This window comes from Carassius gibelio, chromosome A1 (assembly GCF_023724105.1).
Source record: "Carassius gibelio isolate Cgi1373 ecotype wild population from Czech Republic chromosome A1, carGib1.2-hapl.c, whole genome shotgun sequence".
Classification (NCBI taxonomy): Eukaryota; Metazoa; Chordata; class Actinopteri; order Cypriniformes; family Cyprinidae; genus Carassius; species Carassius gibelio.
In genome coordinates, this window is record NC_068371.1 from 1,212,127 (window position 1) to 1,230,469 (window position 18,343).

General features: G+C 36.5%; 1 protein-coding gene across 3 annotated transcripts in view; it reads right to left on the minus strand.

The window, feature by feature from the left end:
• chst10 (carbohydrate sulfotransferase 10) overlaps positions 1–18,343 on the minus strand; it is a 90,825-nt gene that overhangs the window by 34,801 nt on the left and 37,681 nt on the right. For all 3 annotated transcript variants that reach the window (XM_052545521.1, XM_052545438.1, XM_052545355.1), the window contains one exon: positions 18,219–18,324. In XM_052545521.1, coding sequence (XP_052401481.1) covers positions 18,219–18,324 — 106 coding nt within the window. The remainder of the gene's footprint in view (positions 1–18,218; positions 18,325–18,343) is intronic.

Consider the following 18,343-nt stretch of genomic DNA (forward strand, 5'->3'; position numbering starts at 1 on the left):
CAAATTTACTGATACACATGTGTGGCTTTTCTTTACAACTACAAATCGCACTGTCACAGGTGTTCAGTTGTTTTGAATCAAAAATAACTTCATAAGGTCACAAAACGCTGTACTTTTGGTAGTTCCTAGGATAGCAAAGTCCACTAAAGCAGGTAGAGCTTTTTCACATTTGGCTCCCAAACTCTGGAATAGCCTTCCTGAAAATGTTCAGGGTTCAGACACACTCTCTCTGTTTAAATCTAGATTAAAAACGCATCTCTTTCGCCAAGCATTCGAATAATGTATCTTAAATTGTGAGTGTAGTTGCATCTGATCAAATGTGCATTTTTATTCATTAGCTTGGGTTAAACTAATTTTAGTTTGTTGGATCAGCAGCTGGATCCAGAACACCTGAGAAGAGATGATGCTGACCCTCAGAGGACCTCAGATGATGCTAACCCTGAATCAACAACAGAACTAATTATTAATATTAGTAATGTTCATCGTCTAGCTGACTACATCTTGTATTAATTTTTTCTAAAAATCCTGTCAAACGTGCACAAACTGACAGTCACCATCATAAGCTACTACTAAATATTGTAGAAACATAATTTTCTGTAAAGTTGCTTTGTAACAATTCGTATTGTAAAAAGCGCTATACAAATAAACTTGAATTGAATTGAATGTTCAGGCCCTCAAAAATGCGATTCATTATGGAGCAGAAGAAGAAGAAGAAGAAGAAGAAGAAGAAACGGAGCAATTCCAATAGGGTCCTCGCAGTGCTCGGGCCCTTATAATAATAAATATAGCTGCAAGCAGCGATGGCGGGCTCAAGCCACCAGTGCAAACGCCACCCCGGTGGCATCAGGTAAACTGTGCCCAGCGACAATATGCATTCACAATAGCCCACTGGCAGTCAGGTTTTAAGGGATACGGCAGTTAAAGGGTTAATCAGAATCATCTAGACTTTGAAATCACATTCACAAAACAATATATATAACTTTAGTAACACTTTACAATACTATTTCATTTATAAACATTAACTATGTTAACATGCATTCATTCATGTCAGTTAATATTCCAAACTTAAATATTAAAACATAATTTTTTCCAAACCATATCAATCTTAATAACTACTATTATTTTTTATTTAATCCTTTATGAGTGTCCCCATGAGAAATATCAAAAACAAATGCAAGAAATTGCAAAGTTAAGACTTGACCAGTTTGGGCACCTTGTTGCAGTTTGGGAAAATGTTGGCACTGGAGATTAAATGCTCCCTGATAGTTTCACACCTAATTCTTCACTTTAGTTCTTAACCCTTTTGCAGTTAACATGTTTCTGTTCTTCTCCACCTGTTTTATTTTTTATTTTTTTTACCCTTCTGATCCAGTAAGCATTTTGCTGTCCAGTGGTAATGTCTTAACTTTGCAATTACTGTACTGCTCTAATTTTGAATATTTCTCATGGAGATCTAATAATTTTGGATTTTTCAGTCTGAGTTAAACCTCTTTTTTTGGCTCATTTTATCAGTAAAGGAAAACATGCCTAATAATTCTTCACACCTTATTATAAGGAGTTTTTTTTCTCTTCCAGCCTCCGTGGTCAACTATGCATATATTACACTCTTTGCTTTCTCTAGTGCAGCTCAACCAAAGTCTCATCTCATTCGTTAATAATTCACAAATCCCAGAGAATATTTGTTGTAGTGCAACATTACAGACTAACTAAAGTTGAAAAAGTGAAAAAGCATACTGTAATAGCGCTTCTTTAATAGGCATTATTATTAAGCAGTTCATAAATACAGCTATAAATGTTTTGTTCTTGAACATAACCTATAAAGTTCAATAATTGTATTTTCATACTTTAAGTATAATAAATTACAAACACCACCCCAGTGGCATCAGTAAAACTGTTCCCAGCAGGCACATACAAAGTAGCCCTCTAGTACAGGGGTGTCCAACTCCGTTAATGGCGATTGACTGTCCTGCAAAATTTAGCTCCAACCCTAATCAAACACACCTGAAGCCATTAATTGAGGTCTGCGGGATCACTTGAAAATTAAAGGTAGGTGTGACTGATTAGAGTTGGAGCTGAACTTTGCAGGACAGTCAATCACCAGGAACAGGATTGTGCACATCTGTTCAGTTTGGAATTAAAAGATACAGCAATGAAAGGGTTAATCCGAACCATCAAGAGACACACACACACACACACACACACACAATACAATATATAAAACCTAACACTTTCAATAAGGTTTCAGTCATTAACATTTATTGTATTATTTTACATGAACAATAATCTTATTTATTTTTATTATTTTTTTTCATGATGTATAACCATTTTTAACCCTTGTGGATTGTTCAAATTCACTACCCTTTCGAGTTGTTCGGGATGAAAACATCCACTCAATAAACTGCTGTAAAAATGTATCAGATTCATATTTTTTTTTTTTTGCATAAATCTGTTAATCAACCTCAGTCCTGATCAAAACTACCAAATGTTTTTAAAAAATCCAAGATTTTTACTCTTTAATTGCCAAGTTCATAAATGATGTCATTTGGGGGAAAAACACACAAAATGTTTTCAATATACAAGTAATTGTGGCTGGAATTTTTTTTTTTTTTTTTGCTTTTTATAACAGGCATGTCAAAGATTAGTAGCAACATTAGCTTTGATGCATTTTTAGTTTTTGTGGAGCATTAGATTAAATTTTTTTCTCCCTAACTTGTTGTTGGTGGCTGTTTTTGCCCCATTGACTTTCATTATAATGACATTTTTTGATTGCAAAGCCATGACACTATGTAATCATGCATTCTTGATTGTTTGTGGTTTTCCCTTTTGGGAAGAGGTAAAATTTGTTAATTGATCACTAGGTGGGACCATTAACCCTTTAGATAGGCCTGTGCAAAAAAAGGCTTAGTTTCTGGCTAGTATATGGAGTTATATGGAGTATAACAGCAAATTATAGTGTTTGTGTGTGTGTGAGATTCTTGATTGTAGGTGGTTTTCCCTGTTGGGAAGAGGTAACATTTGTTATTTTTACAGTTGATCACTAGGTGGGACCATTAACCATTTAGATAGACCTGTGCAAAAAAAGCTTAGTTTCTGACTTGTGTTTGAAGCTATATGGAGCATAATAGCATATTATATTGAGTGTGTATGTGTGTGTGTGTGAGAAAGAGAGAGAGATTGTGTGTGAGAGAGACCTTTGCGCACTTACCTTAATGTATTTCAGAAAATCACAATGTACACCTCAGCTCTCAGAACTACATGGAGTAAACAAAAGTGTATTTATGCACCTGCTGCCTTTTAATGGTGGTGAATGTATTCGGTTGTTAAGTGATGACGTAAGAAGCGCTGTTTCCGGGTCCAGGCCTCAACTCACTTCACTTGAGAATATGACTTCAGCAGCCATTTATGAGCACTGTTTATTCATATTGATAATTTCAGTTAAACGCTTTCAAACTTACAATATACACTACAGTCTCCGTGCTCCCAGCATCTCAAACACAAATAATTTTTATATATATTTTTTATATTAATATTTTCATTGTCTGGCTATCTTGTATCTCGGTATGGAGTTAAAGGTTAATATTATAACTTTTTCGCTAGTATTCTATAACATTGTGAGTTAATATTAGCACCTTTTGTTGTTTTCTTGTGGTAACTGATAGAGCATTTGGACACGGAAGCGCTGCTACGTGACGTCAGACTTAACAAGCGAATAGACAAAACAAAAGCATGCATGCATGTCACAGGGTGTCAGAGGTCAGTATCAAATGAGTTTAAAATTATTATTTGCAACTGTAAAAAATAACAAATGTTACATCTTCCCAACAGGGAAAACCACCAAGAATCAAGAATCTCACACACACACACAAACACTATAATTTGCTGTTATACTCCATACAACTCCATATACAAGCCAGAAACCAAGCCTTTTTTTGCACACGCCTATCTAAAGGGTTAATGGTCCCACCTAGTGTAAAAAAATATTTTTTTTTTACCTCTTCCCAAAAGGGAAAACCACAAACAACCAAGAATGCATGATTATATGGTGTCATGGCTTTGCAATCAAAAAAATGTCGTTAAAATGGAAGTCAATGGGGCAAAATCAGCCACCAACAACAAATTAGGGAGAACAAATGTAAATCTAATGCTGCACAAAAACGAACAATGCATCAAAGCCAATCTTGTTACTAATCTTTGACATGCCCAAGACTGTGATAAAAGGTAAAAAAAATATCCAGTCCACAATCACTTTTTATATTGAAAATATGTAATTTTGTGTGTGTTTTTCCCAAATCAGTGACATCATTTATGAACTTGGTAATTAAAAAGTTAAAATCTTGGAATTTTTAAAAAAAATTGGGTAGTTTTGATCAGGACTGAGGTTGATTAATAGATTTATGCAAAAAAAAAATGTGAAAAAAAAAAAAAAAATCTGATACATTTTTACAGCAGTTTAATTTAGTGGATGTTTTCACCAGAAAAAAAAAAAAAAAAACACTTTATTATAAATGTTATAAATGTTGTTATTTGTTTGTTGTTGTTGCTAATTGTGCTGTTTTCATTACAGCTTAAGAAATCTCTTAGGCCTTATTCTTTTCTGACAGTTTCAGGAATAAAAAAAAAATAAAAATAAAAATATTTGTGCTGCAAATAATAATGCTGTACGATTAAAACTGAGAGTGTAATTTAAGTTCTTTTCGGGGTTATCAGGTGAAAATGACTCAAAACGCATATATGCGTTAATCGACTCGAAAGGGTTAAAGAGATGTTTAATTCTCGCTGTCTGTCTGCCACTCAGCTCAGCCCATCCCTGACTCACACTCACACACACACTCAGGCCCCGTCCACATGGAGACACGTTTCTGTGAATATGCACAAATTTTTTATCGGATAGGCGTTTCGTCCACACGGATCCGGTGTTTTCATAAGGTGAAACCGCAATTTTTTTGAAACCGTGTCCCAGAGTGGATAAATTTGAAAACGCCATCTCTGCTTTTTCGTCTGGACGGCTAATCCGTATATTTTCTGAAACGATGACGTCATCAGCCCACATCTCCCCCCTAGTCAGACACCTCTACGTCACGTTACAGCAACAAAAACATGAACAAACACTGAACGATTGTCTTTTTATTAACTAACATTAACACTGATTAATAAATGTATTGTTCCATGTTCGTTTGTGTACCACGCGCAAGTCTTCTCTGTTTTTAGTGTATCTCTGTGCCAGAATTACAGTGCCACATACTGGTCTGGCATGTATACTACATCATTATGCGGTTTCGTGTGGATGCGGATATTTCTTGAGATGGGGAAAAAAAAGATCGGATTGGGGTAAGCTCCGTCTCCGTGTGGACGGGGCCTCAGTCAGCACACATACATTCCTCAAACAAAGGGACAGAGTGAGTTGAGATGTCTGACAGTTTTTTTAATTTTATTTTAATCATACATTGTTGCAAAGTCATGAAACTATGCATATTTCCTCAGAATGATTTGATCGCTGTATGAAAAATGCTTTTAAGTGTTTGGAAGCTGCAATTAAAAAATACAAGACAATTAATGATTCCATTTTTACTGTCATTTCAAAAAATCACCACGACAAAATCCCCGAAATCCGTTCGCAATTTAAGTTCCTCAATGTTTTTGCAACATGTAGACAAAGTTTGGTGAGTATAGTGAACTTTTCCTCTGAGGAGTATGCATTAAATCACAGCTCAATTTTTTCAAAAATCCATATTCAAATCAAAATAGCCGACTTCCTGTTGGTCGTAGCTGACGACTGTGAATTAGAAAGTTGTACATCTTGATAAGTACAATATACTAACACCCCCACTTTTGACAAAAGGTGGCGCTATAGAGTGCCTCTTCGACGCCCTTTTAAAAACTTTTTCTGAGTTTAAAGTAAAAATTACTTCCATTTCAGTCTCTTTCAATATAAGTGTTTACATAAATGTTAATTAAAGCTTAGTTAAAATATTTTAATACATTATAAAAATAATTTTTTTAATTACAGTTTATTTTAAGATTAGTTTATGTACTGTGAAATAATATAAACAATAATATTTTTAATGATAGGAATAACTAACATAAAAAAAGATGAATAAATGATCTGGAAAATAGATTGTTCATTGTTAGTTCATGTTAGTTAATGCATTAACTAATGTAAACCAAAGAGAGCTTATTATAAATTGTTGCAAAACACTTTTCATGATCTATAATCATTTTAAAAAATACTTTTATCATCTATAAACATTTCTGAAATTATTATATAAAACTATATTACCAGTAAATTCATTAGCTTTTTTAAATACGTATTATTTTTCTTTGAAATATTTTTTTAAAATGATTTAAATGCTGTATACACGTTTCTAAGACATTTATTTAAAAGTAATGCTATAGCTCCATCTGGTGGTGGCCATGCCCATGACTGGTATTACACACTGCACGTTTGGTGTTGCTATCTGAACCAGTCCGAATGAAGCGTTCCTAAATGGAGAGAACAGGACAGATTGTGCATATGCCTATGCAAGGCCAGGTTCACAAGCTCTATCTGTAATGCATATTTTTTTCAGAGCCCATGTTAATGGACTAGCGCATGAGCATAGAGAGAATTGTGAGTGCACAGGACACAGTTTGTGCAGAGGAAACGAGTTTTAAGTGCGCGCACGCTCTCCGAGCGAAAGCTTGCGCATTATTTTAATGCGTTTTTGTGTTACAATCAGTGCTTTAAGTGGGCCCAGTGGGCCCAGAACGTGCTTTTAGCATACCGGTACGCTCATTTGGTCATTTGTTTTAATAGAGATTTTAATCTTTTACCTGCACTGCCGATTTTCAGAGCGCCTTTCACAATGCAAGCTTCCTAATTCATCCCACCGAGAGCAGAAACTACATTACCCATTCACCCTTAAATTATACAAGTGAATAGCGCATGTGTCGCTTTTCCCACTGTTAGTGTCAACAACTCAACGTGGCCGGAGAAGGTGTGTGAAAGTCTTTATGAGTATACACTTGGTACTGTTAATAATCAAATACAGTTAACAGCACTTAATATGTTCTCTTGGCTTCAGACTCTGAATACCGAAAGAACAAGATCATAAGAAGATGCTTCGCTGACTGACACCTCAGCAAGTTTGAATGATATCACTGCAGGTCAGACTCAAACTAATGAAGTAATGCAGCTCTTTCAGGTAGGGTGACCAGACGTCCCGAAAAATTTGGGACAGTCCCGAAATCTAAACTCTTGTCCCGACTCCCGAATCTGGCCCTAATTGTCCTGAAAATTATACTAAAGCAAAATCTTGAGTATTTATTGTCTGATAAACATTAAAAACTGTCTGCGGAGGTTGAGTCGTCCTGCAGCCGCTGCTCATTGGCTGCAGCATCTTTTTTCAAAGTTCTAAAAAAATACCGTAGGCGGCTGGGCACAAATTTAGATATTCATTTATCTAATTAATCTATAGCCTATGCACAAAGACAATATGATCTTTTTGTCCCCTTTTTGTTTTAAAGCTTGATGAAGAGAGCGCAAGTTGCTGCAGCTGCGAGGAGGACAGTGATGCACGCGTACAGGAGTGATTGACAGTTCGCGGCACTGTGTACAAAAAATACTCCGCTTTTTTTTCGTTATTTTCGTTTAAGCTTATTAACGTTAGCGTTACAGAAAGGTCTGATTTACGCACTGTTACAACAGTCATTGTTTTTTTGTTTTTTTTTTACAATGACATTTGAGTTCATGATTTTAATGTTGCTGTTTCTTGTGGCAGACTAAAGAGTAATGACAGACGGTTGATCTTTGAATAAAAATGTGTTTAGTTAAGGTTTGAAAGTCATTATCTTTTATTATAGGCTACAAAGTCTAATATCATAAGCCCCCCATCCCGTCACCCAAGACCACAGCAACCGCCCCCCCGCCCCCCCCCCCCCCCCCCCCCGTTTATATAAAAAAGGCTATAATAGAGTACCGGCACCTCTTTTGGGCCACTTAAAGCACTGGTTACAATAACGTGCTCTCGCTGCTGCGTCTGCACCACATACACATACTGTATTCACTCTGCAAACAGTGAACCTGTATAATGAATAACAAATCTATTTCAACATCTGAAGCATCGCTACAATGAGCTCTATGACCAATGCAATTCAGCACTTCTGAATATGAATGAGCTTTTCACTTCCAGCCTTCGAGGACAATTATATATATCACTCATAAATCATGAAATACTAAATCTGTAGTATTTATTAAGATTGATGTGATTTGAAATTGGTAAAATGTGCTTGGAAAAAAAATGTCATCAAAATATCAACATGCCGTATTATTTTGCACTCGAATTTATTGATCTATAAGCATTTGTCAAATATTTTTCCTGCATTACAGCTTAGTCTTTATCTGTGACTGTGAGCTGAACTGTTTTACTGTTAAATCATCAAGATTGTGTAAACTCAGGTAAATGTCATGTCACAGAATGTCTGTCATAGGTCAGTATCAAATAAGTTTACAATTATTATCAGAATAAAAAATATATACAAGTCAACGTGTATGTATTTTTAAAAACTTTTTTAAAATTTTGAAATGAACATAATTCTTAACCTTATTATACAAAATCATGTTGTCTGAGCCCTACAAATTGTACTAGGTTTTTTTTTTTCGTCCCTAAAACTGACAGAAAATGATAAGGCCTAAGAGATTTCTTAAGCTGTAATGATGAAAAAAATCAACAACATACAATTTCTGTTTTTATTCCGGTGATTAAAGAGATGTTAACTCTCTCTCTCTCTCTTTCTCTCTCTCTCTGTCTGTCTCTCTGTTAAGTTCCTCAATGTTTTTGCATCATGTACACAAAGTTTGGTGTGTATAGTTGACTTCCCCTGTGAGGAGTATGCATTAATTCACAGCAGAATTTGCCCAAAAATACATTTTCAAATCAAAATAGCTGACTTCCTGTTGGTCGTAGCTTATGACTGTGAATGAGAAAGTTGTCCGTCTTGATAAGAACAATTTATGTACCAAGTTTGGTGTCTGTAGCTAAAACTAACCCCCCACTTCTGACAAAAACTGGCGCTAGAGAGTGCCTCCACGCCCTTTTAAAAACTTTTGCCATTGTCTAGCTGTCACTAATACTGATATGTGTTCTGAGTTTAATGTAAATCTGAGCTTGTTGTCTGCCTCAAAATCACCATGACAGAATATTCAAGTTTTGGAATGTTGCTATGGCAACACTATATTAGATATCAATATTACCACAACAGATTTACATCGGCTGTGTTTTGTCATTATTCTGATGAAGTTTGAAGCAAATCAAGTAAAAATAAGACGCAGAATTAAAACCATTTTGACAATGAAACACTTCCTGCTGTCAGTTGGTGGCGCTGAAACTTTGACACCTTATAGTTACATATATGTGAGCAACATATTACAATGAACAAACCAATGAAGTTTGATGAAACTCAGGAAATGTATGTGGATGTTATTAGGCACTTTGTAACACCAATGAGCGGATGGTATTCAACCATCTCTTCCATATTAATGAATCCTGACTCTTTAACACATTCTACACTCAAAGACCAGAAAGTGAGTTAAAGAAAAAAACAAGTACCTTCGTTTTACAACCCTCTTACAACTTAACTCACCACCCTGGGCGCTGCCATGACGGCAACGTCCTGGCGTGGATGAGAGTTATAACGCCTTGGAGACTATCCAGAGATACAATATCGATCTTCAAAGGGAAGACAAACACCCGCCCTTTTTACTCGCAGCGATCACACATTCCAGTGAAACAGACGCACACACATTCACAAGACGCACATACATTCACAAACAGGCACAAGCATTTTTGCTAGCCCATGGACCTTTTTTTTCTATAAAACTACCTCTAAATGTATTTTAATGTCTCCCTTTTTGTGCTCAAAGGTATGTATGCGGCATAGTGGAATATACAAATGTTACTGTGTGTTTAATGCAAACTTTATATGCATTTAGTTAAGAATAACTCTGTATCTCTGTATACTTGATTGGTAAAATCATAGTTCTTGGTGTCTGTATAATCGTAAAAATACGACTGTAACGAATCTTGATAGCAAATTACAAAAAGATGCATTGTTTCAGAGGAACGATCTTGCTTAAGAAAAATGTTTAATTTTGTCATCGCCATAAATTAGACCAGTGGGCGGAGATCAGCAAACAAAGAAGATTTTTTCCGCCTCAGTTTGTTTACACTTCATTGGCTCATACTGAAAAATAGGTGTAAACATAAGTTTACGTAAAACCTCAGGGAAACCTGTTTTCTGGGCATTCCGCCAGAGAGAAAAGAGGGTTCCCAGCTTTGCAACTGGACTTCAAGAAGTTCTTCGTTTATTCTTCTTTACTTTTTGTTTCATTTTAGTTTTTCTTTATTGTCTTCGGATATTTGACTTCGTTCAATTGTCTTCACGAGCCAAACGAACTTAAGTCTAATCATCTTTTGGCAAAGTTTACCTTCGCGTTAACCATCGAGCTCACGCATCATCTGTTCTTGAAAGAACCATGCTGAAGCCGCACGGACGGACAATTTGAACGCAACTACACACAATAGCCAGATCAAAGCAAGTACTTTCTTATATCGCAACTAAAATTTCTGTTTAAGGTTGTCTATGCTATTCCATGTTTGTGGAATTATTCAATGACTTGGGGTCTCTTGCAAAGTTAACTGTTTGAAATTGTCACGCTGAGATTGGTTTTCACTTTATCTCCCTCTCTCTTTATCTCTCTCTCTCATTTATCTCATTACTATTCTTGTTCGTTTACCTTGTTTAAATTATATTTTCATTTTGCTATATACTCATATTTACTTCGTGTGAATTGTAGTTATGTACTCTTTAGTCTGTTTTTATTAAATCATATAATTTGCTTGAATTGAATTGTTTTATTGCTCATTGAGATCGAAGTCCCTGAATCGTGTGATCTACGCTACGAGCTTTGTTTTATATAAATTAATTTCAGTAATCTTAGTAGTACAGACACAGAAAATATTGTTTTTTCCTGATCAGAAGATTAATATTTCTTGGAGTTTGTAAGAAGGGTATTTTTATTGAATTTTGATAAGGAAGTCTAGCTTCCAGTTCGCTGGACGAACAGATTGTCTAGAGTATCTTAAATTAATTCGAGTAAAGGTTACCTTTAAGTTATTAAATATTCCCTCTTTGGGTAATTTAATATTTGTAAGCAATAAGCACGTTATATTCATAGACTCATGAATATTCACTTCATTTGAGTTAATTATTCCCCAGAAAGTGATTGTTGCTACAACTTCCTGTTTCTAATTTTTTGACCTAAATTCAACGCCTCGCCACGGGCAAACCATTTGAGATATCAAAAATCCCCTCGTAATTTTTCATCCTCAATGTCTTGAGATCATGTTCACTGAGTTTCGTGGCGAACGGGTGAAAAACTTCAGAGGAGTATTTCAAATTCCAGAGCATGCTTTTTTAAACAGCCCTGAATAGCTGACTTCCTGTTGGGCGGAGCCTATGACATAGAGCGTGAAATTTGTTCGGCTCAATGAGATCTATAAGTGTACTGAGTTTCATATAAATACATGAAAGTTTGTGTGAGCTATGGTTCAGGATTTTCTGACGATGTTCCAGGGGGCGCTGTAGAGCCCCTGTGCCACGCCCGGGTCCCAGTCTCTGAAAGGCGTCCTGATGGCCGCAGGTTCAAATGTGTAGGCCAATTTTCTTTGTTTTTGAGTATGTTAAGGCCAAAACCCCCCGGAAGGTTGAAAAAATAATAATAATAATAATAATACTTAGGGGAACAATAGGGCTCTTCGCCCCTTCAGGCTTGAGCCCTAATTAAAGCTGCAAGCAGCGATGAATGGGCCCTCGCACCCGGACCACAAAAAAAAAAAAAAAAACATTAATGTCAAAAGATTTCTAGGAGTACTTTGTCACAGCGTAAAATATGCCACTTCCTGTTGCCAGCAGGTGGCGCTATGACTATAACTGAATATGGGCATGTAGATCTGTTAAGGGCAGAAGTCTTATCTAACATGTGAAGGTTGGTGAGGATTGGACATTGTATGTCTGAGTTACAGCAACTTCCTTTTTCATGGCGAAACATCGAAATTTGTCAGGCCGCCATGGACACCCCCTTTAACAAACCTCAAGATCCTCGCAATTTAACTTCGCAAAGGCCTTTAGATTACACTGACCAAGTTTGGTGTTGATCTGAATAAATCTCTAGGAGGAGTTTGTTAAAGTACAACCCATGAAAATAGCAAAAACAACACCAATTTTGCAGAGAAAATTCTAAATAACTGACTTCCTGTTGGGATTCGGATTTTGTACCAAGAGACTTATTCATGTATTACATGTGTGTACCATTTTTTTTACATGTACGTGAAACAAAGCTCGAGGCGCACTCTGTTGAAAGTGTAGACGCACTCCGATGAAAGGGTATAGGTGGCGCTATCGAGACATTTTTGCCACACCCGATGGAATATTGGCCTTCAGATCTGTTCAGGCCAGGACCCTTATCACACATATGAAGTTTGGGCAAGATCGGACATTTTATGCCTGAGTTATAACATCTTTTATTCCCATGGCGAGACATCGAACTTCGTCACGGCGCCATGGACACGCCTTTTAACAAAAACTCAAGATCTTCACAACTGAACTTTGCACAGGCCTTTATATTAGACTGACTACCAATTTAGCAGAGAAAATTCTAAATAACTGACTTCCTGTTGGGATTCGGATTTCGTACCAAGAGACTTTTTCATAGGTATTGGTGTGTTATGTGTGTACCGTTTTTCGTACATGTACATGAAACATAGCTCGAGGCACACTCTGTTGAAAGTGTATAGGTGGCGCTATCGAGCCATTTTGCCACACTCAATGGAATATTGGCCTTCAGATCTGTTCAGGCCAGGACTCTTATCACACATGTGAAGTTTGGGGAAGATCGGACATTTTATGCCAGAGTTATAACATCTTTTATTCCCATGGTGAGACATCGAACTTCATCACGGTGCCATGGACATGCCTTTTAATGAAAACTTAAGATCTTCACAACTGAACTTCGCACAGGCCTTTAGATTAGACTGACCACAAAAAAGTAGTAGTTCGTCACAGTGTAAAATATGTCACTTCCTGTTGCCAATAGGTGGCGCTGTGACTATAACTGAATGTGGGAATGTCAATCTGTTCAGGTTCGGAGTCTTATCAAACATGTGAAGTTAGGGGAAGATTGGACATTGTATGTCTGAGTTATAGCAATTTTATTTTTCATGGCGAATCATCGAAATTCGCCAGGCCTCCACGGACACGCCCTTCGACGAAAACTCAAGATCTTCGCAATTTAACATCGCAAAGGCCTTTAGATTAGGCATACCAAATTTGGTGTTGATCTGAATAAATCTCTAGGAGGAGTTCGTTTAAATACAACGCATGGAAATGACAAAAATTACACAAAATTTGCTCATAATATTAAAAATAACCGAATTCCTGTTGGGTTTAGAATTTTGCTCCAAGAGTCTTTTTTTGTAGGTATTGGTGTGTTACATGTGTGTGCCAATTTTCGTGCATGTACGTGAGACATAGCTGGAAGGCAGTTGATTTTCTTAGTATAGGTGGCACTGTCGAGCCATTTCGGCACACCCTCTTCTGAATCCTATATTAGACAAAAATTTTCACCAGGTTTGACGCGTGTGCAAAGTTTCATGACTTTTTGAGCATGTTTAAGCCCTCAAAAATGCGATTTATTTTGGAGAAGAAGAAGAACCGGAATAATAATAATAAACAGAGCAGATACAATAGGGTCCTCACACCATCGGTGCTCGGGCCCTAATAAACGGAGCAATTCCAATAGGGTTTTAATTTTAACATTTTATGGATTCCCCCAATCTCCCGCACGACCAAATTCTGTATTTGAAACTTATTTATTTATTTATTTAAAATGGATTCATTATTATTTAAACAAGTTTTAATTAATACAAGGGAACTTGTGGAAATAATTTTCGGCATGTCATAAGCTCTGTATATAGGAATAAAATGTGTCAAAAAAGGCCAGATAACTAATAAATACGTTTGAACTGCTGAAATAAATAAGCAAATTATGAAAAGTTTCAAGCCTTTCATAATTTGTGACATAAATATGACTATAGTGCCAAAATATGTTAGAACTAGGCCTAGCCTAAAACACTCAACAATAACCCACCTCAACCCCTCAATCGTTTTCTTTTTTTTATGGCATAATGCACACATCCTTAAATGTAATCTATATATATATATTTTTATCCTATTATTCTTGATTTCTTATTCTTGAAAGATATTTAGATCAATTATTATTTATTTATTTTTATGGTGCGAGTCGGAGAAAACTGCGACGTGAATAAAGTCTCATGAACCTGCAGCCTTGTACACATCGATATGTATGCTTGTACAGTGGACCAACGGCCAAGGTTGTTCAAAATCTTTCATTAGCCTATAGATTGAAATGAAAGTGCTTAATAACAACATATGGAAATTGTGTGGTTTTAATGGTTTCATAATGAATGTTTAATAACCATAACATGCAGTAAGAGCCTTTGTGTAAATTACTTTTTTTAAGCATTAGGCTGCAGCCTATATGTCTATTTCACACGTTGAATTTCACTTTCTAAAAATACATTTAAAATTAATTTTCTTATGATTTTTAAGATTCTTATGATGTTATATTATAAAGTTATTTTTGTTGAATTTTGTTATTTGATCTCGGTTTACAAAACAAAATATAACTGCAACCAGTTGTACCACCTGGCAGTAGTTTTGTGAAAGTCTTTAACATCTGACTGACTTGCAGTTAACGCCGTGCCCTGCAGCATTTAGATTGGTTTCCTACAGTATATCAAATAGTTGACAAATAGACTCAAAGCACAACAGGGACAGAGGTTTATCACAGCTGTCTGGTTCAGTTTCGGCTAAGGAGACGAGTGCATTTTTTTCTTGGAGAATTAAGACTGCTGGGGATCATGGCCTCAATAGCAGTAACTTGATCTTCTCTTTATGTGTGGGTCCTGGCACTGGTCACTGTATACAGAGCAACATTTAAAACAGACACATGTCATTAACCCTGTGGGAAACCCTAAACTGTTGACAGAGGGAATCCCCAAGGCAGGGTTACGCTATGTGTAGTAGTGGCAACAAATGTGTCACTCACAAAATGGACAAGGAAGTCTGTAGTTGGAGAATGGTCAACAGCGCTGTAAGACTGTCAAATAAATGTTTTGGAGTAGTTCTCTGGGTGCTGAGACTTTTGGCCCAGAAGGGCAAACGTTTTTGTTAGAAAGAGAAATACGACATGTGGTTTTGTTCATAATTGGCAAGGGATCTTTTGTTCTCTTCCCCTACAATTGGGATGGACACTCTGGATATGGGGCAGACCAGCGCCATATCTAGAGTGGGGTGCTTTTTCGCTTGTATAGTCCAGAGCCCTGCTGTACACATTGCCACTGAGGGAATAGATACAGCCCCTCCTGTACAGGGTGCTGGTCCATCACCATCATCTCTGCTCCATCTCACGCAAGGTCGTGAGTGCAAGCTTTTCGAAGAATACTCCTTTGACGGGGTCCATGGTGTTCGGCACATATGTATTGTGTAAGTGATTGTAAGTGCTCAAAGTCCCCCACTCACTTGCATATGGGCAAAAATGTAACTTTCAGCATAATGGATGCACTGACAGCGCGAAAATTTTTGCGCTGTCAGTGCATCCATTATGCTGAAAATTTGAAGTTGGGTGGTATTGCATCTGAACGCAGTATATTCCCTGATGGCATTTATAGGCTACATCACTTGTCCCTTTCTCCTCTCCACCTGTAGTTGTGTGGTGAGCGCACTGGCGCTGTTGTACTGTGGCTGCATTCGCATCATCCAAATGGGCGCTGAACACTGGTGGTTGAGGATTAATATCCCCTCATGTGATGGTAAAGCGCTTTACGTATACAATAAATTCGTTAGCCTATATGATTGCCCCATTTATCTAGGTGATGTCTATTTGAAGTCTGCAAGATTATACTTTTTTTTTTTTACAGTATTTCCACATTTGCAATACGTCTATAGGACATTTCCTCTCAGATGTCAAGTGGACATTTTTTTTAGATGTATTTAAGATGTTTGTAAACAGCAGATGCTTTCCAGATCAATAGATAGTATTTTAAAAAGAATACATGTGACCTTACACGTTCTATTCTCTATCACTATATATTTTCAAATGTATAAACTAACTTAACAAGTTTCACTTGTGCCTTCACTGATAGATAGAGCAAGATAATTTATTTTATTTTTCCTCTTTCATGTTTCATATGATGTTTAAATTTGTCTCTTAACCTTTAGCAAAACCTTTAACCTTTAATTTTGAATCTTGCTGGGACTCTCACGAGAAGTACATCAAACTTGCTTTGTATTGCAAGGCTCATGATTGGCTGTTCGCCCGTGATGTCACACATTCATGTGCACAGAGCTCCACAAGCTCAGGATCAAAGCCTGAGTTGACAAAGAAAGTTGATGAACAGCATCATGGTACCAACAAAAAAAGCCGAATTGGAGAGGTTTGGTTTAAGCTGCACCACAACAGCTTAAGCAGCAAACTTTCCAGAACACAAAATTTATGTCACTGCCCAAACTTATACTCACACACACACACACACACACACGCACGCACGCATGCACACACGCACGCACACAGATACCACTATACCACTATAATTGGCTGTGTCATAAATACGATGCTCAGGAAGCTACAAGCCAGTGAGTTTGCATAAGGCAGAGAGCATGGATTAAGCTTTAATTTTACCCTTAAACATTGCTCTTTTAGGCTAAAGGAAGTGAACTGTTTACATATATCTTTTAAACATTTTGACAGAGAGAAGCATGAGGGATTCCCACACTAAACACCTTCTTGGTTGTGTAAGAAACGTGTGGCCAGCTTCTTACAGAATAGGAAAACTTGCTAATGTTTCAGTAGGGGGTCATTGAGAAGGAACAGGAAATATTGTTGAATCTTGATATATATATATATATATATATATATATATATATATATATATATATAGTTATATAATGTAATTCACAGTTCTGTACATGCAGAAATCACCAAAGTCTAACACTCATCCTCACATCATTTCAATTCAAACCTGTATGCATTTCTTTCTTTTGTGAAATGCAAAACAAATATTTTTAGCATCTTTTCTGGCCACACATTAGAAGTCAGTAGGGACCAAATGCTTTTAGACCACGGTGTCCAAGTTAAACATTTGTTCTGAAAAATAAATGCACCAGCCTATTGTGGCCAAATTTTATAGGGTAGAAAATGTGTAGTAATAACGTTGACACAAGTCTAGACATCCCCATTAATCTGATGGTGCAAATGGACTGAAAGAACAACAAGAAATTGCACTATAATCTAGGTAATTTCTTTGTACATCCAATTTAGGGTTGCAGACCTGTAATCTGTATTGTGACATATCTAATTTTTTTTGTTTGTTTTTTTGGTTTGGTAAAGTTAAGCAGGGCTCAACAAAAAGGACTGGCCCAATAGTCTGAAGCCAGTGTAAGATAGTGAGAGCTTGAATGCCAAGCATTAGAAGCAATAGTATGCACATGCTGAAAACTAGAATTCTGTTAGACTTAAACCCAACTTTTGATACAGTTGATCATGAAATTATTTTATCTCCTAATTTTTTATCAATGCATTGGTTACCTGTGCATCTTAGAATTGCTAAAAAAAATATTCTCTATGGTTTTAAATCTATAAATAATCTGGCACCAAGCTATCTATCTGATCAACTTTATTCATACAATCCTACACAAAATCTGAGGTCTGGTGATCAGGCTTCTCTCTGTCCCCAGATCACGGTTAAAGCATAGGGGGGATAGAGCTTTTGCGGTTGCTGGCCCTAAGATGTGGAACAACCTTCCAGCATATATCAGATTGGCACAGACTTTAAATGTTTTTAAATCATCTCTTAAAACCTATTTATTTTCTTTGGCTTTTAATTTTTTGTGAGTTTATGATATGAATCCATGGGTTGCCATGTGTTCTATGTCTTTTGTTTGTTCATCATTTTGGTCAGCCGTGCTAACTGTTTTTAAATGTGCTATATAAATAAAAGAAACTTGAAACTTGATTATAATTTTGGTTGTTACCCTGTTTGGTAACATGCTTTCCAAGAAACATCTCTTTACAAAACATTTTTGTGAAGTGAACTGATGTAAACCTTTGATGAATTTCTGTGTCCGTCATAGAGGACAGGCGGGGTAAACCATTTCTTTCATGATCGTGAACCAGGTTCTCTGGTATATCTTCAACTTTTGAGAACTTTCCTGAAAGACAAAAAAAAGT